Here is a 17,089-nt window from a genome sequence, read left to right on the forward strand (position 1 = left end):
TAAACTTTTCTGGAGTTTTTGGAATGTCAGTTTGGCCCAGACAGTTGGTGTGCAGTGTTGGGTATTTTAGGTATTTACAGTACTTTCAGTGCAGTGTTGGGTATTTGAGGTATTTACAGCACTTTCAGTGCAGTGTTGGGTATTTTAGGTATTTACAGCACTTTCAGTGCAGTGTTGGGTATTTTAGGTATTTACAGCACTTTCAGAGGGCCTGGTATGGCTGGTGTGGGGCAATTTACAGCAAATCTGAAACATGATTCCAGAAAAAATAATGATCAACTGATAATTTTCAATAAAAATGGAAATGTCATAAACACTCCAGAAAGTGAATGGTCCCTTTAGCCCCAAGGGGGGGTATACTCACCGTGCAGAGGAGGAGCCAGGGGCCCATGATGATGATGTCACAAGCCAGGGGACCATGATGATGATGTCACATTCACACCAGGGCAGTCTAACCCTAACCCTAACATGAGACTGCATTTACTCTTGGGACCCTCTCCCTTATGGAGGATGTGCAATCTGCCTTACACATCTTACACACGCACACACACATGCACACATATACACACGCGCACACACGTACAAATATACATACACAAATGCATATACTCTTTGTTGCATTTTAAGTTTTACCCCTTGGTTTTTCTGAGTTTAGTTCAGGGGTTCCCGAACTTTTAGGACAAACAAACACTTGTTGATTGTAGAAAATCTTCCCAGTGTTTGATGTTTGATACAGTGGACAGTCCAGTCCATTTTGTATTGTCTTTATTTAGACAGGGTACAGCACAGAGGGAATCTCATATGGATTCAGCTGGTCACCCTATGGTCTGTACCACGTCTTACTCCAGATGACATTTTTAATATACAAACTAGATTTTCTTTTAGGGTTGTTTTTTTCACAGATTGAGTTTCTTTCACATCCCTATTTATACATTTCTTATACGTGATTTAGTTTAATCTCTGAAAATATGGATGGAAAAACATTAAAACACATGAAAGGTCCTTAAATGATCCTCCCCACGTGTGTAATACAGAAAATATCAAATGTACTGATATACATACTCAATTGCTGTCGTAAAGAGCATTTAATAAGCACTGTCGAGGACAATATTCAGATTCAACCCTTATGCTCTTCGTGTTGTGCTCCGTTTGAGGGACAGAAGGCACAGTGTTGTTGTATTAGGGCAGTAACGCAGACTTACGCAGTTTTACACTGCGTGTGAAACAGCCCCCAGGCCATCAGAGGACAGCATTCTGTGAGGGTTTCTGTCCTGCTTCTCCCTGGGGAGGGAAGGCGATACTCCTCCCTGCTTCTGCCTGGGGTGGGAAGGCGATACTCTGCCCTGCTTCTGCCTGGGGAGGGAAGGCGATACTCTGCCCTGCTTCTGCCTGGGGAGGGAAGGCGATACTCCTCCCTGTTTCTGCCTAGGGAGGGAAGGCGATACTCTGTCCTGCTTCTGCCTGGGGAGGGAAGGCGATACTTTGCCCTGCTTCTCCCTGGGGTGGGAAGGCGATACTTCACCCTGCTTCTCCCTGGGGTGGGAAGGCGATACTTCACCCTGCTTCTCCCTGGGGTGGGAAGGCGATACTCCACCCTGCTTCTCCCTGGGGTGGGAAGGCGATACTCTGCCCTGCTTCTGCCTAGGGAGGGAAGGTGATACTCTGCCCTGCTTCTGCCAGGGGAGGGAAGGCGATACTCCGCCCTGCTTCTCCCTGGGGTGGGAAGGCGATACTCCGCCCTGCTTCTCCCTGGGGTGGGAAGGCGATACTCCGCCCTGCTTCTGCCAGGGGAGGGAAGGCGATACTCCGCCCTGCTTCTCCCTGGGGTGGGAAGGCGATACTCCGCCCTGCTTCTGCCAGGGGAGGGAAGGCGATACTCCGCCCTGTTCTTGCCTGGGGAGGGAAGGCGATACTCCGCCCTGTTCTTGCCTGGGGAGGGAAGGCGATACTCCAGTGGCCTCCTGATGGGTAGATTTACAGGTAAATAACATATGTTACTTTGGAAATGTCTTTAAATAATGATGTTGCCGACATTATGGTACTGTGCGTAAAACATTTATTTTTATGTAGAGCAATAAATGCTACAAAACACACAAAGAACAATGATTTATATCAAGGATGTTGGTGGTGGGGGTGGGGTGGGGGTCGGAGGATGCTGGGGGTGTGGGTGTGGATGTGGGTGGGGGTGGGAGGATGCTGGGTAGAAGAGTGAGGTTTGAACAGTTGCATAAGGTGGTGATGGTGATACAGCAGGTCCTGACAGCGGAGTACCACTCCATGATTACATTACATTACATTACATTACAAGATGTATGCAGATACCAGGAGGTAACCATGAGGTATTTAACTCATGTCCAGTATAAACTTTACATTGAGATAATGACATCCACCTCAAAGTGGGATTTTACAAATTAGTACTTAGTCACGGTTTTGTGCACAATAGGATTTAATGATGAGACCCCTGCTCTTTTATCTGCCTCTACTGTATGACTAATAAAAATTCTCTACACAAGGATCAAAGTCGAAGCTTTCTCACCACCGGGGGGCAGCAGAGTGGCATCAGCCCACCCTGCTGGGCCTCACAGTCTGGGACTGTGTCAGGGAGGGGCCTTCCGCTGGTCTCGGGAAGCAGCAGGCATAGCCCAGCCCCCAGGATGGGCCCGCTGCCGTACCACATCATGGCCACTAGGGGGATACCTCCTCGAAGAGCTACCACAGCATTCAGAATGCAGCCCACACGGTACCACAGGTATGCCACACCCACACACTTCTGCCTGCAGAATGCACACCAGCCTTCATAACATAACATAACATAACAAACATAACATAACATAACATAATATAATGACGAGAATAGGCCGTTCAGCCCAACAATGCTTGCCATTTTTCCTTCAGGGGACTCCACTACAGAACACACACCAAACTTTAGGGGACTCCACTACAGAACACACACCAAACTTTAGGGGACTCCACTACAGAACACACACCAAACTTTAAGGGGACTCCACTACAGAACACACACCAAACTTTAAGGGGACTCCACTACAGAACACAAACCAAACTTTAAGGGACTCCACTACAGAACACAAACCAAACTTTAAGGGGACTCCATTACAGAACACACACCAAACTTTAGGGGATTCCACTACAGAACACACACCAAACCTTTGTACAAGGGCACAAAGATACCTTCAAATGAGGTTGGAACTGAACTTTTAGATTGAACTTCCCTTTCCCCAAAGATCCAGTAGGTTGGAAGCTATTATTGCACACAGAAAATAAAGAATTACCTTTATTTCTAGAAATTTAGCACAATGTCTCAATCCTGAATCAATTTTCCTCTCACATTCAATAATCCCACCTATAACTGCAATCTTTGTTATTGGTGGATATGTAGCTTTTATGTGTATTTCTGCAGGTGCGTGATGCCAGCAGAACTGCACATGTATGAGGATCAAAGCTAGAGCGGTTTTTGGGGAAAGGTAAGAAACACCAGCAGGTACCTGATTATGGTGGGAAACAGCTCTATTCCATAGAGTACTGTCACACAAGTGGTAGTCTGAATGCACAGTTTCCCCATCAGAGCCAAGCCCATCACAAGAGCAGGAGCATCTGGAGAGACAAGTAAAGACCTGATAAAGGCAACGGTGATGAAAGCATAACAGAAAGAGGTAATGATAAAGACCAGGGTGTGCAGGTACAGAATGGGTAATGAACATAATATACTGTACTTACAAAGGTAATGGCAGCCTGTTGGTGCTCTGGGCTGTTTGCAATTGATTTGGACATCTTTTTGTACAGTGCCACAGAAGAATGTCTGGAGCCCCATGGTCTGGTATCTGTTAAGGCGTCTGTTAGGTTACCTGTTAAGGCTCTGTTCCAGTGTGTGGATGGATCCCATGGTCTGGTATCTGTTAAGGCTCTGTTCCAGTGTGTGGATGGGTCCCATGGTCTGGTATCTGTTAAGCCTCTGCTCTAGTGTGTGGATGGGCCCCACAGTCTGGTATCTGTTAAGGCTCTGCTCCAGTGTGTGGACAGGCCCCATGGTCTAGTATTTATTAAGGCTCTGTTCCAGTGTATGAATGAGCCTCACAGATTGGTATTTTTTAAGACACTGTTCTAGTGTGTGGATGGGCCCCATGTTCTGATATCTGTTAAGGCATTGTTTCAAGCATTAATGAAACTAACACATGGCATGGATAGGTGCAAAAAGACCAAATCAATTGCAAACAGTCCATAGCACAAACAGGTTGCCAATATGTCAGTGTGCACTGGCCAATCACAATGTTCTTCTCATGCACTCTTAATGAACAGCTTACATGGTATACTGTGTCACTGCAACATACATACTGAGTTATGTGTGCCTGTCCATTAGTGCCTGTACACGCAGTATTAAATCCTGATTACAGACAAAGGTTGGTTCTTGATATTCTATTGAAAATGCATGGCAAATGTATTTAATAGTGTTATAAAATATTATGTCTACCAACAGCTGTAAAGAAACTGTCTTTTTGGAAAAAAATAAAGTAGTTCAGTTACTCTTATAGTTACATTAATATTAAACTGTTTAAACTTATTAAAACTGTTATTATCAAAACTACAAATATGAGAGGATGGGACTTTCTCTGAACAGTAGTCCTGCCAGATAGCTGAACAAATATGAGAGGATGGGACTTTCTCTGAACAGTAGTCCTGCCAGATAGCTGAACGGGGGCTGAACTGCCAGCCGTTTCCTCACCCCAGGACTTGGAGATAAGGACCGACAGCAGGCAGGCGGAGCCACTGAGGAAGAGTGAGATGATGGAGAAGGGGCGTCGGCCACAGCGCCCCAGCAGCAGGGGCATCAGGAGCGAGGGAGCCTCTGACAGCCCGGAAAAAAACTGAGCCAGGTAGATATCCACCCCAAAATTCCCCACATTAAAGCAAATCCCATAGTAGGTAAGGGCAGAGGCCAACCTGAGGGAGAGATTATTACACATCATATACCACACATCACTTATCACACATCATATACCACAATACATATATCACACTTCATTTACCACACATCATATACCACACATCACTTATCACACATCATATACCACAATACATATATCACACATCATTTACCACACATCATATACCACACATCATATATCACACATCATATACCACACATCATAGATCACACATCATATATCACACATCATATACCACATCATATATCACACATCAAATACCACACATCATATATCACACATATATCACACATCATATACCACACATGATATATTGCACATACAGTGTAGTCTGTAAGTATATGGACAGTGATTCAATTTTGGTAGTTTTGGCTGTACTCCAGCATATTGGATTTGAAATGAAACAATGAATATGCGGTTAAAGTACAGACTGTCAGCTTTAATTTGAGGGTATTTACATCCACAGGTGATTAAGATATAAAATAGTATGGAGAGCGAGAGGAAGCTGGGGGTATCAAACAGGTGATTCATTCCTCAAATCCAATTTGTAAGGGTGGTTGTAACTACCTACAGAAAAAATCAATTTCACCAAATTAAAACCTTGGTGCTAGTCTATCAGGCAGCTAAAGGGACAGCTCCATTATAGCTTCTGTTGGAGCCAATATGGCTGTTTTAAAGTGACTGTAAAGACAAATCTGTGAATGGCTTCAGACTCCATTGTAATGGGTTATTACGGTATGTATTAAGCATCAGCGATAGTACGAGAAATCATTTGCATTGCAATATTGACTTATATCAGTCTAAACATTTCCATCAGTTCCTATGTGCAGATTGAATGGCTGGAGTTTAATTCATTACCGGGCTCAGAGCTATTGGGTCCAAGTACTTCACAATGTCATGAAGGACCCAATGTAATGGCCAATAAATGTTTTAGTCTCATTGCATGTCTATTTCCATAGTTTGAAGTAAATAAAAGTATTCTCTCCTGCTTGGTACAGCATTCAAACCTCCCCACAACCACAGCAAACCTTCACACAGCCCAAGGAAAACTTCATACTAATACAACAAAGATCAAGTGAAAACTGACCTACCCAATATAGCTCATTACAAAGAGCCTCAGTATTATGGTAGGGGATTTGAAGTGTACCAGGTCACAGTGTCTTTTCTGGCTGTTGTATGTTTCACTGGGTTTTTCTTCCTTTCCCATGATATCTATAAGCTGAGAGAGATCCACAGAAGCTGGGTTAGGGTTAGAAGCTGAGAGATCGACAGAAGTTGGGTTAGGGTTAGAAGATGAGAGAGATCCAATTGAAACTGAGTTAGGATTAGAAACTGAGAGAGATCCACAGAACCTGGGTTAGGATTAGAAGATGAGAGATTCACAGAAGCTGGGTTACGGTTAGAAGATGAGAGAAATCCACAAAGCTGGATTAGGATTATGGATACCTGATCCAGATTCTTCCTGTCCTCATGACTCCTGGCCTGATACTGCTCTACAATCTTCATCTTTCCATTCAGGAACAGCCATCGAGGAGACTCTGGGATAGAACTGGCCCACATACACATGAGCAGCCAGACACAGAATATAAAACCAGTGTAAATCTCTCCATACTCCAGTGTAGGAAAGAAAGGAGAAGGAAGGCAGGTACTTACAGGTAGAGAGGGAAGCAGAGGAGCTGTGGTATAGCCATGCTCAGGTACAGCTGGACCACACTTGAACAGAGATATGCTGCACCAGCCAGACACATCATTCCAAGGCTGAAGAAGAAGGATAGCAGGGCAGGTGGCCAGGTGCGGTACCTAGGCAGACTCCACTCCACACCTGTATGAGCAAGAACATACCTGTTTGAGCTCTGAGACCCACTCCACACCAGTATGAGCAAGAACACACCTGTTTGAGCTCTGAGATCCACTCCACACCTACACTACATGGCCAAAAGTATGCGGACACCTGACATCCAACATTTCATAAAAAATGATGGGCATTAATATGGAGTTAGTCCAGTCTTTGCTGCTATAACAACCTCCACTCTTCTGGGAAGGCTTTATACTAGATGTTGGAGCATTGCTGCAGGGATTTTTTTCCATTCAGCCAGAAGAACATTAGTGAGGTCAGGGACTGATTGGGTGATTAGGACTGGCTCGCAGTTGGCTTTCCAATTGATCCCAAAAGTGTTGGATATGGTTGCGGTCAGGGTTCTGTGCAGGCAAGTCAAGTTCTTCCACACCAATCTCGACAAAACCATTTATATATGGACCTTACTGTGTGCCCGGGGGCATTGCCATGCCGAAACATCCCTAAACTATTGGCGAAGCATAGAATCATCTAGAATATGATTGTACGCTGTACCACTAAGATTTGCCTTCACTGGAACTAAGGGGCCTAGCCCAATCCAAGAGAAACAAGGTGCAGTGTAGGGGTATTTCTGTAAGAGGGGGTGCAGTGTAGGGGTCTCTCTGTAAGAGAAGGTGCAGTGTAGGGGTCTCTGTAAGAGGGGGTGTAGTGTCGGGGTATCTGTAAGAGGGGGTGCAGTGTAGGGGTCTCTGTAAGAGAAGGTGCAGTGTAGGGGTCTCTGTAAGAGAAGGTGCAGTGTAGGGGTCTCTGTAAGAGGGGGTGCAGTGTAGGGGTCTCTGTAAGAGAAGGTGCAGTGTAGGGGTCTCTGTAAGAGAAGGTGCAGTGTAGGGGTCTCTGTAAGAGAAGGTGCAGTGTAGTTACCAAGAAGGTTTCAGTGTGCGGGCATGCCTGAAAACATCCTAATTTGGGCATAGATCATCTGATATGATGAGCTGTCCACTAAGATTGCCTCACTGGACTAAAGGGGCCTAGCCATCCCAGAAGCAACAAGGTGCAGTGTAGGGTATTCTGTAAGAGGGTGCAGTGTAGGGGTCTCTCTGTAAGAGAAGGTGCAGTGTAGGGGTCTCTGTAAGAGAGGTGTAGTGTCGGGGTTCTGTAAGAGGGTGCAGTGTAGGGTCTCTGTAAGAGAGGTGCAGTGTAGGGGTCTCTGTAAGAGAAGGTGCAGTGTAGGGGTCTCTGTAAGAGAAGGTGCAGTGTAGGGGTCTCTGTAAGAGGGTGCAGTGTAGGGTCTCTGTAAGAGAAGGTGCAGTGTAGGGGTCTCTGTAGAGGGTGCAGTGTAGGGTCTCTGTAAGAGAAGGTGCAGTGTAGGGGCTCTCTGTAAGAGAAGGTGCAGTGTAGGGGTCTCTGTAAGAGAAGGTGCAGTGTAGGGGTCTCTGTAAGAGAAGGTGCAGTGTAGGGTCTCTGTAAGAGAAGGTGCAGTGTAGGGGTCTCTGTAAGAGGGTGCAGTGTGGGTCTCTGTAAGAGAAGGTGCAGTGTAGGGGTCTCTGTAAGAGAAGGTGCAGTGTAGGGGTCTCTGTAAGAGAAGGTGCAGTGTAGGGGTCTCTGTAAGAGAAGGTGCAGTGTAGGGGTCTCTGTAAGAGAAGGTGCAGTGTAGGGGTCTCTGTAAGAGAAGGTGCAGTGTAGGGGTCTCTGTAAGAGAAGGTGCAGTGTAGGGGTCTCTGTAAGAGAAGGTGCAGTGTAGGGGTCTCTGTAAGAGAAGGTGCAGTGTAGGGGTCTCTGTAAGAGAAGGTGCAGTGTAGGGGTCTCTGTAAGAGAAGGTGCAGTGTAGGGGTCTCTGTAAGAGAAGGTGCAGTGTAGGGGTCTCTGTAAGAGAAGGTGCAGTGTAGGGGTCTCTGTAAGAGAAGGTGCAGTGTAGGGGTCTCTGTAAGAGAAGGTGCAGTGTAGGGGTCTCTGTAAGAGAAGGTGCAGTGTAGGGTCTCTGTAAGAGAAGGTGCAGTTAGGGGCTGTAAGAGGGTGCAGTGTAGGGGTCTCTGTAAGAGGGGGTGCAGTGTCGGGGTCTCTCTGTAAGAGAAGGTGCAGTGTAGGGGTCTCTGTAAGAGGGGGTGCAGTGTAGGGGTCTCTGTAAGAGAAGGTGCAGTGTAGGGGTCTCTCTGTAAGAGGGGGTGCAGTGTAGGGGTCTCTGTAAGAGGGGGTGCAGTGTAGGGGTCTCTCTGTAAGAGAAGGTGCAGTGTAGGGGTCTCTGTAAGAGGGGGTGCAGTGTAGGGGTCTCTGTAAGAGAAGGTGCAGTGTAGGGCCTCTGTAGAGGGGTGCAGTGTAGGGGTCTCTCTGTAAGAGAAGGTGCAGTGTAGGGGTCTCTCTGTAAGAGGGGGTGCAGTGTAGGGGTCTCTATAAGAGGGGGTGCAGTGTTGGGGTCTCACCTAAACTGAAGCTGCTGATGTTGATGCCACAGCACGCCATTCCAGCCACACAGCGGGCAGCCAGGTGGAAGGCAGCAGAGGGGGAGAAGGCTGAGCACAGGGCTGTGACTGCCTGCAATGCAGCGCTCACCACCAGGAGGCGCTGCTTCCCATAGCTTCCCTCAAATAAACAGTCCGTTAATAAAGTCCATGTCAGGTCCCATGAAATCCAGTTCATGGTTTTGTACGTACTCATGCTGTATGCATTTCATTTGAAGACAGGGATTTTCGCCTGCAGTCCTCTCAAAGTTTTAATGATTTTTCCCAATCAGTTATACAGTTTCTACTCAAAAAAAAAAAAAAGTAAAAATGTTAATGAACCCTGGTACCTGTTATGCTGAGCCCTCTACAACACTGTGAGCTCAGTATTGTTAGGAATTGCATTCAAAACTTAGCTGTGACACCATGTTACCTTGATAAAACTATTTTCAAGAATAGTAAAATATTTCACAATTTTGTACAATAAGACAAGCTATTAAATCACTGACAAAAACTGACAGACAATTCTTTACTCTTCTCTTACACATAGACAATTAAAACAAATGCTTCCTAAATAGGCAGTTCTATAAGCCAATCAGACGATGCAACTGCATTCCCAGATGGGCGGGACTAATGCCTGGAGGCTCAGGTCAGGCCACCAGCTGATTGGTTTATTTATCCGTCCAGCTGATTGCCTGGAGGCATAGTCGCGCAGAGGGGGTGTTACAAAGAGAGAGAGCGAGGGGGGGGGGGGAGTGAAAAATACACAGCACACACACACCAGAAAGACCCATCAGTCACATTCATAACACACACACACACACACACACACACACACACACACCAGAAAGACCCATCAGTCACATTCATAACACACACACACACACACACATACCAGAAAGACCCATCAGTCACATTCATAACACACACACCCCAGAAAGGTACAGCAGTCACATCCATAACACACACACACACACACACACCAGAAAGACCCATCAGTCACATTCATAACACACACACACACACCAGAAAGACCCATCAGTCACATTCATAACACACACACACATACCAGAAAGACCCATCAGTCACATTCATAACACACACACACACACACACCAGAAAGACCCATCAGTCACATTCATAACACACACACCCCAGAAAGGTACAGCAGTCACATCCATAACACACACACACACACACCAGAAAGGCCCATCAGTCACATTTATAACACACACACACACATACCAGAAAGACCCATCAGTCACATTCATAACACACACACCCCAGAAAGGTACAGCAGTCACATCCATAACACACACACACACACACACACACACCAGAAAGACCCATCAGTCACACTCATAACACACACACACACACACATACCAGAAAGACCCATCGGTCACATTCATAACACACACACACACACATACCAGAAAGACCCATCAGTCACACTCATAACGCACACACATACCAGAAAGACCCATCAGTCACATTCATAACACACACACACACACACACACATACCAGAAAGACCCATCAGTCACATTCATAACACACACACACACACACACACACACACACATACCAGAAAGACCCATCAGTCACATTCATAACACACACACCAGATATATCAGTCACATCCATAGTACACACACCAGAAAGATACATCAGTCATATCCATTACACACACACACACACCAGAAAGATACATCAGTCACATTCATAACACACACACACCAGAAAGATACAGCAGTCACATCCATAACACACACACACACACACACCAGAGATACATCAGTCACATTCATAACACAAACACACACCAGATATATCAGTCACATCCATAATACACACACCAGAAAAATACAGCAGTCATATCCATAACACACACACACACCAGAAAGATACATCAGTCACATCCATAACACACACACACACACACCAGAAAGATACATCAGTCACATCCATAACAGTCTTTAAAATGCTCTTCAGTGCAGTAGCATTAGCTGCCAATCAGAGTGCATCTTTGTCCTCACCTGTCAGCGAAAGCCCCGCCCACAGGAGCGCAGAACAGCAGTCCTATCATGTACATGGTTTGTCCATAAGCAAAAAGCTCCATTTCCACACATTCTGAACTCTGTGACAGAAACATCAAACAAAACCACTTAATACTCCAATACATATTAAATATTGTCTTCAGTCTTCAGTGTGCATCATATAAAAACATACAGACAATGAATTACAGATAATTCATTAAATAAAACAATTCCTGAAAAACACAGCAGCTCGCATGTAGAGCAGAATAGCAATATGACGTCTTCACACATGCAGCTGTAGGGCGGTTTACAGAAGTGTGCTCCTTATCAGACCTCAGTTTACTGTGCTGACAGGGGGTCAGCAGGGTGTGATAGACAGTGCTCAGCTGTAAAACATGACTGGATCAGTAAAACTTAGGTTCTCCATAATACAGTGTAATCATGTTTTGTATTGTTGGACAGCCAATGTCATGGGAAACAGGTTGGTGTCTCAGGTACAAAGGTTAACACAGTTTGATATGCTTACGAAAATAGCACAAGCAGGATTCATTGTTGTACTGTTTTGTCATGATTGCATCTTTATTTGATGACTTGGGGTTTTTCCTTGTATATAAGGGGAGAAGTGCAATGGTTTGGGGAGGCTCATCAACACAGTCTACGTATAGCCCTTTCCACACACACTTTTGCACCAGTTATATCCCGGCTGTCTGTGGTGAGGTAGATGCACTGTGCAACATTAATGGAAATGGTAAATGTGTTTACTGGTGAACAATAGTGACAAAAGTGCAGACACGTGACAGGCTAATAAAAAAGTAGTATGCGCAATTTCTACAAACGCACAACCGAGGAATGGGACCCCGAGTGTAGCCAAAGAAAATAAAATAACAAAACCGAACAAAGTAAACAAAAAGTAAAGGAAGACTACCTACCTAGAGAATGTCAAACCAAAAGCCTGCCTAACTACTCCAGCTAACAAACATAAAGGGGGTAGCAAATACTCCTAATCTAGTGTGTCTACACCGTGGCAACTATTCATCCTATGTGCAGGTGTACAGAGGCCTCTGTCTTACCTGTCCCAATGCCTCAGCGTGGCAGACAAATGGGACAAAAACAAACAGGGTAAAACAAAGGGAAACAGATACACCACTCACAACACACAACCAAGCATTAACAGAGAGAAGAGATGCATACAACCAACAATTCAGCACAGCAACACAGGGGAAAATAGCAGGAAGAAAAATGGCATCAGCAAAACAAGGGATGGCCGGCGGGTATTTTAAATCTGGCATCTCATGGGAATAGTTTAAATCTGGCATCTCATGGGAATGGTTTAAATCTGGCATCTCATGGGATTGGTTTAAATCTGGCATCTCATGGGATTGGTTTAAATCTGGCATCTCATGGGATTGGTTTAAATCTGGCATCTCATGGGATTGGTTTAAATCTGGCATCTCATGGGAATGGTTTAAATCCGGCATCTCATGGGATTGGTTTAAATCTGGCATCTCATGGGATTGGTTTAAATCTGGCATCTCATGGGATTGGTTTAAATCTGGCATCTCATGGGATTGGTTTAAATCTGGCATCTCATGGGATTGGTTTAAATCTGGCATCTCATGGGATTGGTTTAAATCTGGCATCTCATGGGATTGGTTTAAATCTGGCATCTCATGGGATTGGTGGAAGGTAGGCAGGGACCAGCAGGGTGGCTATGATGGGCGGCGGGAATGGCGAATGGCAGAAGTTTCTGGAAAGAGGGAGAAAGAGAGCAAGAAAGAGAGAGAGCCAGAGAGAGAGACACACACACATGCAAACACATACACAGGCACACACAGGGACGAAACAGCACCACTGTATATTGCCATTATTACTGAACACACTGTACAATAAACTGCATTCATTTTAACCTGGAATTCCTCTTTGACTCTTACCACTGCACACCTAGCAGTTTTAAGGTCCTAACATACACACAGAACTCTGCACCCCGTCGTCACTCGCCAATCCACTAGTGTCCTAGCAGGATACACAGCTGTATTTATGCAGGCCACACAAGCCAAAGACATGTCCGTGTCTACCAAGCTAGATAGCGATTCGTATAGAGAAACACCGCTGGGGGACAGCAATCTCCTCTTTCTATGCACAACTGTTTTCACAGATAAAGGTTAAAACACTACTTCGTCAGATAATCAAGATAAAAAGCATGAAACAAAATTAATTGAATTGAAAAAATAATATAAACTACATGGCCAAATGTATGTGGACACCTGACATCCCATATCTCATCCAGGATTATGGGCATTACAACGGAGTTGGTCCACTCTTTGCTGCTATAACAACATCCACTCTTCTGGGAAGACTTTATATTACATGTTGGAGCATTGCTGCAGAGATTTGCTTCCATTCAGCCAGAAAAGCATTAGTGAAGTTGGGCACTTATTGGGCAATTAGGCCTGGCTCGCAGTTGGCTTTCCAATTTATCCCAAAGGTGTTGGATGGGGTAGAGGTCAGGACTCTGTAGGCCAGTCAAGTTCTTCCACAATCTCGACAAAACCATTTCTATATGGACCTTGCTGTGTGCCCAGGGGCATTGTCCCGCTGAAACCGGAAAAGGCCTTTCCCAAACTGCTGCCACAAAGTTGGAAGCACAGAATCGTCTACAATGTCACAGCATTAAGATTTGCCTTCACAGCAACTAAGGGGCCTAGCCCAAACCATAAAAAACAGCCCCAGACAGATGGGGTGTCCAGATACTTTTGGTCATATAGTGTATGACAGTCTGCCCAAACCCTTCCACCTTAAATGCAGCCCTGACCGTCTGCCCAAACCCTTCCACCTTAAATGCAGCCCTGACCGTCTGCCCAAACCCTTGCACCTTAAATGCAGCCCTGACCATCTGCCCAAACCCTTGCACCTTAAATGCAGCCCTGACCGTCTGCCCAAACCCTTGCACCTTAAATGCAGCCCTGACCATCTGCCCAAACCCTTCCACCTTAAATGCAGGCCTGACTGTCTGCCAAACATGAACAAACTGCAAACAAAGAGGAAAAGTAGTTGTAATCAAACCTCACTAACAGGGAAAGATGGACACTCAGCAGGATATTTGCTAAACACACCAAAACTACAGCCTCAAAAATTACCCCAGAATTCAATCCCTTTTTGAGCCACAAAAACTGTACATTGAGCTTCAGAAAGCTGATATTTATTCCAGAGCCAGCATTTGGAAACAGCTAGAATACAATGCTAATGAACAAATACACATTACCTGGGTTAAGGGGAACAAAATTGGACTTCTGTGAAATAGAAAAAGTAATATGGTCAAATGAGTCATCTTTTACCTTTTCCTACATCTGGACAGGTTTATGTTTAACCAAAGAAAGCCTTCAACCCACTATGTCCATTGCCAACTGTTAAACACAGTGGTGGATCTGTAATGGTACGGTCAGCCATCTCAAGGGAGTCAGGAAGTCCAGGTTGCACAATGGTCAAAGAATATTAATATTTGGTAACAGCTTACTCGAACTGTTCAATATAAGGCTGACATAGCACTGTCATACATGACATAACAGCTGTCACAAGATGGAACAACAGATTGTAAGCTTATGTAAAATTATGTAAGACATACATTTATTTCAGTAGATGTTATGACAGAAACATCTGTCATAATATTTACCAATAAAAGTGGTCAGCTTTATGTCATTTGACGTAAGCTGACATCTGCTATGCCATCTTGTGACAGCTGTTATGACATGTGTGTGACAGTGCTATGTCAGCCTTATGTTGAACAGTCCAAGTAAGGTGTTGCCAAATATTTTACTAAGGCCAGGCACACCATATGATGCAAACACTGTTCCCGCATGATGTCCCCACATTCCAAGATGAAATTCTGAAGTGGTTTCATGAAGTCAAATTCCTTCCATGGAGGACATAATGCAAACCGGATTTCTACCTCCGCCCTTCTAAGAACTACAGGCTGGAGCGGCCCAATATCCCAGTACGTGTTTTATTTTAAACCATACATGGAAGAAAATAGTTTTACGTTTATGCAGGGGTTAGGGCTGCATATAATACAGTTATGGTCTGAAAGGTGGTTTTATCACTTAAGGAGAACAGAAGTATTCCGAAATAAACATATTACCTTCACCTTTATCGAATATGCAGTGGAGTCAATTACAGTTAACACCCTGGATCTGCTTGTTTTCCTGCGAAGTTTTTTCCTTCATTTTCCCAGACTCCCGAGAAAGGCTCTCGGAAGAATATCGGGACTTTTCGGTGAAACCCGACCGTTCCTGGTGGGCAAGATTTATTAAAAACGAACATAGGCCTACAGAAAACAGAGCTATCGATATTCTCTCCAGTTCCTCCCGTAATTTCATAAATAAGAGCATACACCTTTTAGTGTAGCCTATATCCTGCCATCCCATTTCACAAACAAATCGAATCATTTTAAACCCAAAAAATCAAGGTAGTTTATACTCACATCGACGCTTTCTGTGACATTATTCCAAGTGTAATCATTTTCATTCGAAAATATGGATTCTGTGGAATTTTGAATAAAGTTGTGAACTCTCTCCGGTTCAAGACATGGAAATATATTTACAGTAAACACGTCGGCGAAAAACATGAATGCCGTGAAGAAAAACAGCACGCACAGTTTCCAGTACACGCTCCTCTGTAAAGGACCCATGGCAGGATCAATCGCCAGGGCTTCCTGCAGACTCATTCCGTTAAAATTAAGATGACCAAAAAGTCAATGAGCAGATAATCAACTTATCCAGTAATCTATTTACAAAACTACTGTTTGTGTGGTGGGCTATTTCAACCAGCACGAAAAAAAAAAAACAGAGACGGTGTAATTATCTGTCAATAACTGTTCGTCTTTAAAATATTAATAAAATAAAAAATAACTGTTCGCCTTACCTAGCAGAGTAAAAAATGGAACAGAAATTATTTTTCTGTCATGTTTGGACTAATGATTGCTAAATCCTGCAAGCTCAATTGTAAACTCCAACAGCAGAGTTAAGTTTAGTCTATTTACTGACCTACCAGACTATTTCATTGCCGAAATGCTTAGTAAAAACATAGAAACGCAATTTTAAACACGCTTCTTTCATTGTGTTTACGGACTACCTGTATGCATAGTGTATATGAGCACGAGAATTTCACGAGTTTTTTTTTACAGTCTCTGAGTGTGACCGAACATGTTCAGAACTTGACTGTGGTGTTTGGAAACAGCTGATTTCAGAATTCCTGCTGGGGCAGACGAGAGTCCGCCCCTGACTGTTATAGAGAACTCAAACATGAGTATATTTCCACCCGCTTGCTGAATATACTTTTCTAGTCCCCACTCGTTCACATAACGGAGGCTGAGGTTCCCGGCATAGTAATGGCTGGTTTGGCAGGTTAGATGACTCCAGCAGCAAATCAGTACATTGTAGGAACCTTTTTCAGCATTAATCTTTCATACTGTACATCTCTAATCTCAGGCTGTGATGTCAGTGATTATTTTGATATAGTGAACCTTCTGTACACATCTGTGTGTGGAACACAGGCCAGGTCCAGGCCATTTTCCATACTGTAGCAACAGGCAGCTCCAATCAGGGCACTGTAAGATTATCCGCTCCAGTCTCTAACTCTGGCAACCATGCCTGCCGCCCAGAGGGGTTTGGTCTGCTTATCTCAAGGACAAGGCAAGCTATCAGCATAAGAGACACCTCTTCCCCACTGATCAGCACAGCACTCAATCACAGAAAGCAGCCAGGAGTGGGTGATCAGGAATTATTCCAAACAAGGAGACTTGATTAACAATAAAATAGACTGGCTGGGGAACTGGAACATCAGGCCCCCTACTGATGGGCAGAC

General features: G+C 44.6%; 1 protein-coding gene across 2 annotated transcripts; it reads right to left on the minus strand.

Moving 5' to 3' along the window:
- Nucleotides 1-748: 748 nt before the first annotated feature.
- si:dkey-190l8.2 lies at nucleotides 749-16,384 on the minus strand. Of its 2 annotated transcripts, XM_064307280.1 has the most exons (11): nucleotides 15,880-16,383; nucleotides 15,708-15,766; nucleotides 11,231-11,331; nucleotides 9,174-9,328; nucleotides 6,615-6,783; nucleotides 6,408-6,510; nucleotides 6,053-6,180; nucleotides 4,739-4,956; nucleotides 3,504-3,612; nucleotides 2,537-2,774; nucleotides 749-1,961 (listed from the first exon to the last, which is right to left on the minus strand). In XM_064307280.1, exons 3-11 carry the CDS (start codon nucleotides 11,311-11,313, stop codon nucleotides 1,209-1,211), a joined length of 1,956 nt encoding a protein of 651 aa, XP_064163350.1. In that variant the 5' UTR covers nucleotides 11,314-11,331; nucleotides 15,708-15,766; nucleotides 15,880-16,383; the 3' UTR covers nucleotides 749-1,208. The 2 variants fall into 2 exon arrangements, with proteins under 2 accessions (XP_064163350.1, XP_064163343.1); XM_064307273.1 differs by having other exon boundaries at nucleotides 15,708-16,384.
- Between the last annotated feature and the right edge of the window lie 705 nt (nucleotides 16,385-17,089).

This window comes from Anguilla rostrata, chromosome 1 (genome assembly GCF_018555375.3).
Source record: "Anguilla rostrata isolate EN2019 chromosome 1, ASM1855537v3, whole genome shotgun sequence".
In the NCBI taxonomy this organism is placed as follows: Eukaryota; Metazoa; Chordata; class Actinopteri; order Anguilliformes; family Anguillidae; genus Anguilla; species Anguilla rostrata.

What these genes read in the sequence shown, in the direction of transcription:
- si:dkey-190l8.2 (XM_064307273.1), bottom strand. Translation starts at nt 15,950, where the DNA reads ATGAGTCTGCAGGAAGCCCTGGCGATTGATCCTGCCATGGGTCCTTTA. An exon ending in CATCAGCAGCTTCAGTTTAG is followed by an intron (nt 6,784 to 9,173) that starts GTGAGACCCCAA and finishes TTGCTCATACAG; the next exon opens with GTGTGGAGTGGAGTCTGCCT. An exon ending in TTTGTAATGAGCTATATTGG is followed by an intron (nt 4,957 to 6,052) that starts GTAGGTCAGTTT and finishes TCTCTCCCTCAG; the next exon opens with GTTGGCCTCTGCCCTTACCT.